The sequence below is a fragment of the Scyliorhinus canicula genome, chromosome 11, assembly GCF_902713615.1.
Source record: "Scyliorhinus canicula chromosome 11, sScyCan1.1, whole genome shotgun sequence".
Classification (NCBI taxonomy): domain Eukaryota; kingdom Metazoa; phylum Chordata; class Chondrichthyes; order Carcharhiniformes; family Scyliorhinidae; genus Scyliorhinus; species Scyliorhinus canicula.
The window spans coordinates 108841707-108848989 of record NC_052156.1 but is presented as its reverse complement, the minus strand read 5'-3'; the positions used below and the strand labels follow the sequence as shown (position 1 = coordinate 108848989).

General features: G+C 48.9%; 1 protein-coding gene across 1 annotated transcript; it reads right to left on the bottom strand.

The window, feature by feature from the left end:
• Window positions 1-1299: 1299 nt before the first annotated feature.
• LOC119973784 (BICD family-like cargo adapter 2) lies at window positions 1300-2082 on the bottom strand. The gene has a single exon (XM_038812208.1). It carries the CDS (start codon window positions 2080-2082, stop codon window positions 1300-1302), a length of 783 nt encoding a protein of 260 aa, XP_038668136.1.
• Window positions 2083-7283: the final 5201 nt, after the last annotated feature.

Here is a 7283-nt window from a genome sequence, read left to right as displayed (position 1 = left end):
CCACCACCTTGTGCTAGAAATGTGGCAACCAAGGGCGGCATGTGGCACAGTGGATAGCACTGGGAATGCGGCGCTGAGGACCCGGGTCCGAATCCCGGCTCTGGGTCACCGTCCGTGTGGAGTTTGCACATTCTCCCCAAGTCTGCGTGGGTTTCACCCCATAATCCAAAGATGTGCTGGTTAGGTGGATTAGCCACGCTAAATTGCCCCTTATTTGGAAAAAAAATAATTGGGTACTCTAAATTTAAAAAAAAAGAAATGTGGCAACCGACATGGCCCACGGCAATGTCCGGTCTTTTAGCTCTGACAAAGGGTCATCTGGACTCAAAACGTTAGCTCTTTTCTCTCCCTACAGATGCTGCCAGGCCTGCTGTGATTTTCCAGTATTTTCGCTTTTGGTTTCAAATTCCAGCGTCCGCAGTAATTTGCTTTTATCCTTTGGAAAAGCCTGTTCCAGGTGAAAATGAATGGCAATGTATATAATTTTGGAAATGCTAAGAAAAAGATTTTTTTTCAAAAAATGTTTGTACAAAAACATCAATATCTCCTAAGGAAAGGGGCGTGGTGATATGCCTGTAGACAATATTGTATATAGTTGTATGTAGTTGGTGGGGCGACCTCCAAACACAGGTGGCGGTACAGATCTACCATGCGGTCGTGAGACAGCGGTCATGTGACATCGGACCCTTATCAGAAGGTTGTGAGGCGTACATGAGGACATTCGCACATAAGGGTAGTTCCAGGAGTCTTTTTTTAAATTTTAGAGTACCCAATTATTTTTTTTTCCAATTAAGGGGAAATTTAGCGTGGCCAATCCACCTAACCACACATCTTTGGGTTGTGGGGGTGAAACCCACGCAGACATGGGGAGAATGTGCAAACTCCACACGGACAGTAACCCAGGGCCAGGATTCGAACCCAGGTCCTCAGCGCCGCAGTCCCAGTGCTAACCACTGCGTCATACGCCACCCCAAGTTCCAGGGAGTCCAATATAACTTTATTATTACATGGTCTGTATAGCATTCTGATCATTACCTTACCACGTGTACATTGATATATCATCATTCTGGTTACGTCACCAGCAGTTCTGTAGAATCATTGCAAGACAAGATCCCAGAACACAATGACAACAGGCTGTGCTTGCATGTTACCAAGCTGGGTTTGCAGGACACCCTGCATGGTACCAAGCTAGGCTTGCATCACACCAGGTTGGACCTGCATGGCATCAAATTGAGCTTGTATGGTTTTAAGCTGGATCTGCATGGCTTCAATCTGAGTCTGCATGGCATCATGTTGAGCTTACATGGCTTCAAGCTGGGTCTGCATGGCTTCAAACTGGGTCTGCATGGCTTCACGCTGGGTCTGCATGGCTTCAAGCTGGGTCTGCATGGCTTCAAACTGGGTCTGCACAGCTTCAAGCTGGGTCTGCATGGCTTCAAACTGGGTCTGAATGGCTTCAAGCTGGGTCTGAATGGCTTCAAGCTGGGTCTGAATGGCTTCAAGCTGGGTCTGCATGGCTTCAAGCTGGGTCTGAATGGCTTCAAGCTGGGTCTCAATGGTTTCAAGCTGGGTCTGCATGGCTTCAGGCTGGGTCTGCACGGCTTCAAGCTGGGTCTGCATGGCTTCAAGCTGGGTCTGCATGGCTTCAAGCTGGGTCTGCATGGCTTCAAGCTGGGTCTGCATGGCTTCAAGCTGGGTCTGCATGGCTTCAAGCTGGGTCTGCATGGCTTCAAGCTGGGTCTGCATGGCTTCAAGCTGGGTCTGCATGGCTTCAAGCTGGGTCTGCATGGCTTCAAGCTGGGTCTGCATGGCTTCAAACTGGGTCTGCATGGCTTCAAGCTGGGTCTGCATGGCTTCAAACTGGGTCTGCATGGCTTCAAGCTGGGTCTGCGTGGCTTCAAACTGGGTCTGCGTGGCTTCAAGCTGGGTCTGCACGGCTTCAAGCTGGGTCTGCATGGCTTCAAACTGGGCCTGCATGGCTTCAAGCTGGGTCTGCATGGCTTCAAACTGGGTCTGCATGGCTTCAAACTGGGTCTGCATGGCTTCAAGCTGGGTCTCAATGGTTTCAAGCTGGGTCTGCATGGCTTCAAGCTGGGTCTACATGACTTCACGCTGGGTCTGCATGGCTTCAAGCTGGGTCTGCATGGCTTCAAGCTGGGTCTGCATGGCTTCAAGCTGGGTCTGAATGGCTTCAAGCTGGGTCTGCATGGCTTCAAGCTGGGTCTGCATGGCTTCAAACTGGGTCTGCATGGCTTCAAGCTGGGTCTGAATGGCTTCAAGCTGGGTCTGAATGGCTTCAAGCTGGGTCTGAATGGTTTCAAGCTGGGTCTGCATGGCTTCAAACTGGGTCTGCATGGCTTCAAACTGGGTCTGCATGGCTTCAAACTGGGTCTGAATGGCTTCAAGCTGGGTCTGAATGGTTTCAAGCTGGGTCTGAATGGTTTCAAGTTGAGCTTTCATGGCAGCAACTATGGATCTCATGATCTCAGTCTGAGATTCCATTGCAGCACTCAGTCACTGAGTGACTTCTGCCTTTGCTGTCACTGGCAACTGAGACATTAATCACCAGGCACAACATGAAATGTGGGTCTTCAAGTGCAGTTAGGGAGCTGGTCCCTACTTCCACATGGGAAATGGTGGCTTGCATGCTCTTCAAAAAGCCCTGTGCCAAATTGGAGTTGAATTCCTCCGTGCTCCTCGACAGTATTCCTAGAATATCCAGCAGGCCTACCAATACACCAATCATACTGACACGCATGGTCATCAGCATTTTCCCATGTACCGCCCCTTCAAAATTCTCATCTGAGTCCTCTGTGACTGAACGCGTCCACGTCTGTGACCTCACCCTCCTGGAAAATGGCACATGAATCTGGCCTGCCTGCATCTCACCTGTGCCTGGATGACTCACCAATGGCGGATCCCAACTGTGTGTTACCCTCTAATGTTTGCGCAGTGCCAGTATCGGAGCAGCTGGGAGGGTGTGGGATGTCCCCCCTCCTGGCGTTCAGCCCCCCCAGAATAGGAACCCAGCACCACCGCCTTGGGGCAAACACTGACAAAGCCAGGGCCACGGATCTTGGAGCGGATTGTCTAGGAAAGATACATTCCCCAAATCCGTAGAGACTGACCCCAGTCGATGTGGGGCATGCGGCAGGAGAAGTCACAGGGAGCAAAAACCACAGGACGGCCAATAAACCCACCGTCCCACCCCAGACAGGAGTCAACCTAGTTCTTTTGGAACAGCCCAATGATGAATGCGTGCAGCATGAAAGCAGCTGAACTGCATTGTAGCACCAAAGTTGCCCCCATTTGGATCACCGTTCAAGTAAACGGTCATCCTCTCGTAATGGAACTGGATACGGGAGCTGCAGTCTCGGTCATGTCAAGTGATGCCGCATCTTCAGCAGAGTTCCGGTACAACTCTTTGACCTTGACCGTGAGGCTGCAGTCGCTGTCCAGGGGTTGTTCCTGGGTATCTGAAAGCAGGAATTTCAGAAGTGGGTGTTTGGAATGTGGGAAGGGAATGGGTTGAAAAGCAAGATGTCCACGGTCACACCTGCTGCCCGCCCTGTTGGGGATGTGCATGCCACAGTTGAATAGCTGGAAGTATGTGGAAGCAGTAAGAGTTAGATTTAGATTTAGATCTATTGTCACATGTACCGAGGTACAGTGAACATTTTTGTTCTGTGTCCAGTCCAGGCAGATAGCTCCATACATGAAAACATAGAATATATGGGGCTGGATTCTCCGATTCTGGTGAAGGAGCGGCCTGACATCATTACCTAGCTGGATCTTTCCAAAATGCAGGGCCATCACTGATATAAAACGAGTGCCTATCTGGGTATCGTGTTCCTGCTCTGCCTCTTTCACCACCACTTCCTGGTCCTCGTGTTGGGCACTGTGACTCAGCCAAGGGTACCACCTTCATCTGGGCCAGCTCAATGGCACAGTGGTTAGCACTGCTGCATCATAGCGCCAGGAAATTAAATTTGATTCTACCCTCGGGCGCCTGTCTGTGTGGAAGTTGCACATTCTTCCCATATCTGCGTGGGTTTCCTCCCACAATTCAAGGATGTGCAGGTTAGGTGGATTGCCCAAGCTAAATTGTCCCTAGGTGGAGTTATGGTGACAGGGTGTGGGATTGGGCCTAGGTAGGGTGCCCTTTCAGAGGGTCGGTGCAGACACGGTGGGCCGAATGGCTTCCTTGTGCACTGTAGTGATTCTATTTTATTCTATCTCCCAATCTGCATCCTGTGAGATATGAATAACTACGTGAAGTACATGCACATCCCAAGACACAGGGTGCTGTATGCTGCCGTCAGATTCTGAACCAGATGCAGTGCTGGCGAGCTGATCTTGCCTCCAACAACCGAAAAGGAGCAAAAAGAAAGGACGCAGGCAGTTATGTGGTGCCTTGTCACATCCTCAAGGCGCCCTGAAGTACTTCACTTTCAATCAATTACCTCAAAGTAGAAGTCTTTCATCAGATGTAGCTGACTGCACCCAACGGGATTTAATTTCCAGAAGATGAAACACTAGCGATGCCCATATCCCTCAAATAAATTCTTTAAAAATGCAACCAGTTACCTTAACAGGGTCTGTTCACCCTAATCCCATCCTGTGCTGACAATGTACCCTATTTTCCCCCCCACACCAGTTTGTGAACACCAATCTGAAGATTTAATCCAATCTCAGAGCCTTAAATTGAGATCAATGAAAGGCTCATGCCCCCAAAATATATCCATTTAGTTTTATGGGGTGTTGGAAGGATTACTCCATGAAGAACCTTCTGGTTACGTCGCTTAGAAGCTCTTCGTGGATGTTAACAGTGACCCAGTGCCTAATCAACTTGATTCAGTAAATACCACATGACATTAAGATATTGCACCATACAAATCCTTTTGATCCCACTTGATATATGCTGACCAATCCTTTAACAGAAAGTGTTTGTACATAAAGATGAAGAATTGCAGTCAAGGAACAACTTTCATCACCTCAGCATGTCCCAAGCTGCTTTGAAGTCAATGAAATACTTTTGAAGCGTTGTCTGTAATGTTGGAATTTGGACACTGTGTGATCCCATCAACTGCAAAGTCGTACTCTGTTTTTAGTGTTGTTGGTAAAGCAATAAATATCGACCAGAACACCAAGGAGAATTCCTCTGTTCTTCTTTGAATGAACGTCTGATCTCACATTCTGACATTATTATTATTATTATTATTACATTCTGCCATTACTGAGACCGCCTATTTCCACCTCCTTAACATCACTCAACTTTGCCCCTGTCTCAGCTTATCTTTTGCTATAACTCTCATCCATGCCTTTGTTACCTCTAGGTTGGACTAATCCAACTGGCTGGTCTCCCACACTTTACTCTTCGCCAACTTGAGGGTATCCAAATCTCTGCTGCTGGTGTTTCAACTCACGACAAGTCTCTGTTCCCCTATCCCACCCTCTGTGCTCGCTAACCCTAACCTGCAGTGGTTCCTGTTCAAGCAATGTCGTGATTTTAAAATTCTCGTCCCTGTTTTCAATTGCCTCCATGGCTTTGCTCGCCTCTATCTCTGGAGTCTCCTCCAGCCCCACCAGATATATCTGTGCTCCTCTAAATCTGGGCGTTTGCGCATTCCCAATTCTAAACTGCTCCACCATTGGTGGCCGTCCTTTCAGTTCCCTGGAAAGCTGTGGAATTCCCTCCCTTCACCTCTCTGCCTCGCTAACTCACTGTCCTCCTGTGAAATGTTCCTGAAAACCCACCTCTTTGACTAAGCTTTCGGTAGTCTGGCCGAACACAGCACATCTTTGCTTTATGGTGCTCCGGTGACGCCTCCTGGGTTGTTTCTTTAAAAGGGTTGGATAAATATAAGCTGTTTCTGAATAATGTCACGGCATCTTTAATGTCCATTTGAGAGGGCCCTGATTTAATGAAAGACAGCAGCTCAGGCAGTGTGGTCATCTTGCAGTATCACGCTGGATTGTCAGCTTAGATATTGTGGTGAAGTCTCCGGAGTGGGGTTTGAACCCACGACCTTCCTCCACAGAGAGGAATCACTGAGCCATGACTGACACAAGCCGTGCGAATGAGAGAAATAAGGACAATCGTAATGCTGGTATTTTAGAGGCCCCTAGGTTATATGCTGGTCGGCTGGGTGGGTGGTGTTGTTACAATGGTAGCCAGCATGACTCCAAGACATAGCCACCCTGTTGATGAGCTTTCTCAGTAGAGGGACAACAGTGCCCACTGCTGGAGTTGGTCAGTCAATTTGAATAGTTATAAGCCCAAGGGCAGGTCATTTTCCTTCATCACTTGCATTTTAAAGCAGGCCAAGCAGGCCAGCAGCACGGTTCGATTCCCGTACCAGCCTCCCCGGACAGGCGCCGGAATGTGGCGACTAGGGGCTTTTCACAGTAACTTAATTGAAGCCTACTCGTGACAATAAGTGATTTTCATTTCATTTCATTTCATTTTACCAGTGGCAGAGCTGCCCCCACTCATCAGTCCTGTGAGAGGCTGCCAGCTGCATGGAGTGGGGCCTCTCATGGATTCGAAGATGTATCCGGAGAGGCCTACCTCCTGATTGGGCGGCACGGTGGCACAGTGCTTAACACTGCTGCCTCACAGTGCCAGAGTCCCAGATTCAATTCCTGCCTTGGGTGACTATGTGTGAAGTTTGCACATTCTCCCTGTGTCTGCGTGGGTTTCCTCTGGCCATGTTCAATTGCCCCTTAGTGTCCAAAGGTTAGGTGGGATTATGGGGATTGGGCAATGGTAGGGTGCTCTTTCAGAGGTCGATGCACACTCGATGGGCCGAATAGCCTCCTTCTGCACTGTAGGGATTCTATGATTGGTGGGGCTTATAGCTCTCAGCCGCCTAAGTTTTCAAATTTAAATTACCTCTGTGTCTCTGGCTTGCCTCAGCTGTGCCCAACTCTTCCACTGGCACTGCTGAGATTTCAGAGTGGCTGGTCTGACTTATTGAATTGGATGTACAGGAGTAAGCGGCTACTGCAGCAGAACACACTGCTGGTTTCAACTCCAAAGTTGGTGTGAAAGTCGAGTGAGACCTGCCTCCAACAGGACAATGACCCTGATATCGGAATTCTGCTGGTTCCAGAATAGCAATGCAGATGGGCCAGAAATGTACGCTGCAGGATCGGGCATGCGGCTGACACGAACTCATGTGAAATCACGCGAGAAAATGTTGGGCGTGTCATAATCTGCACTCATGCACATAATGAGATACAGACAGGCAGTGACAGACACTCAGTACAGCCAATCAACA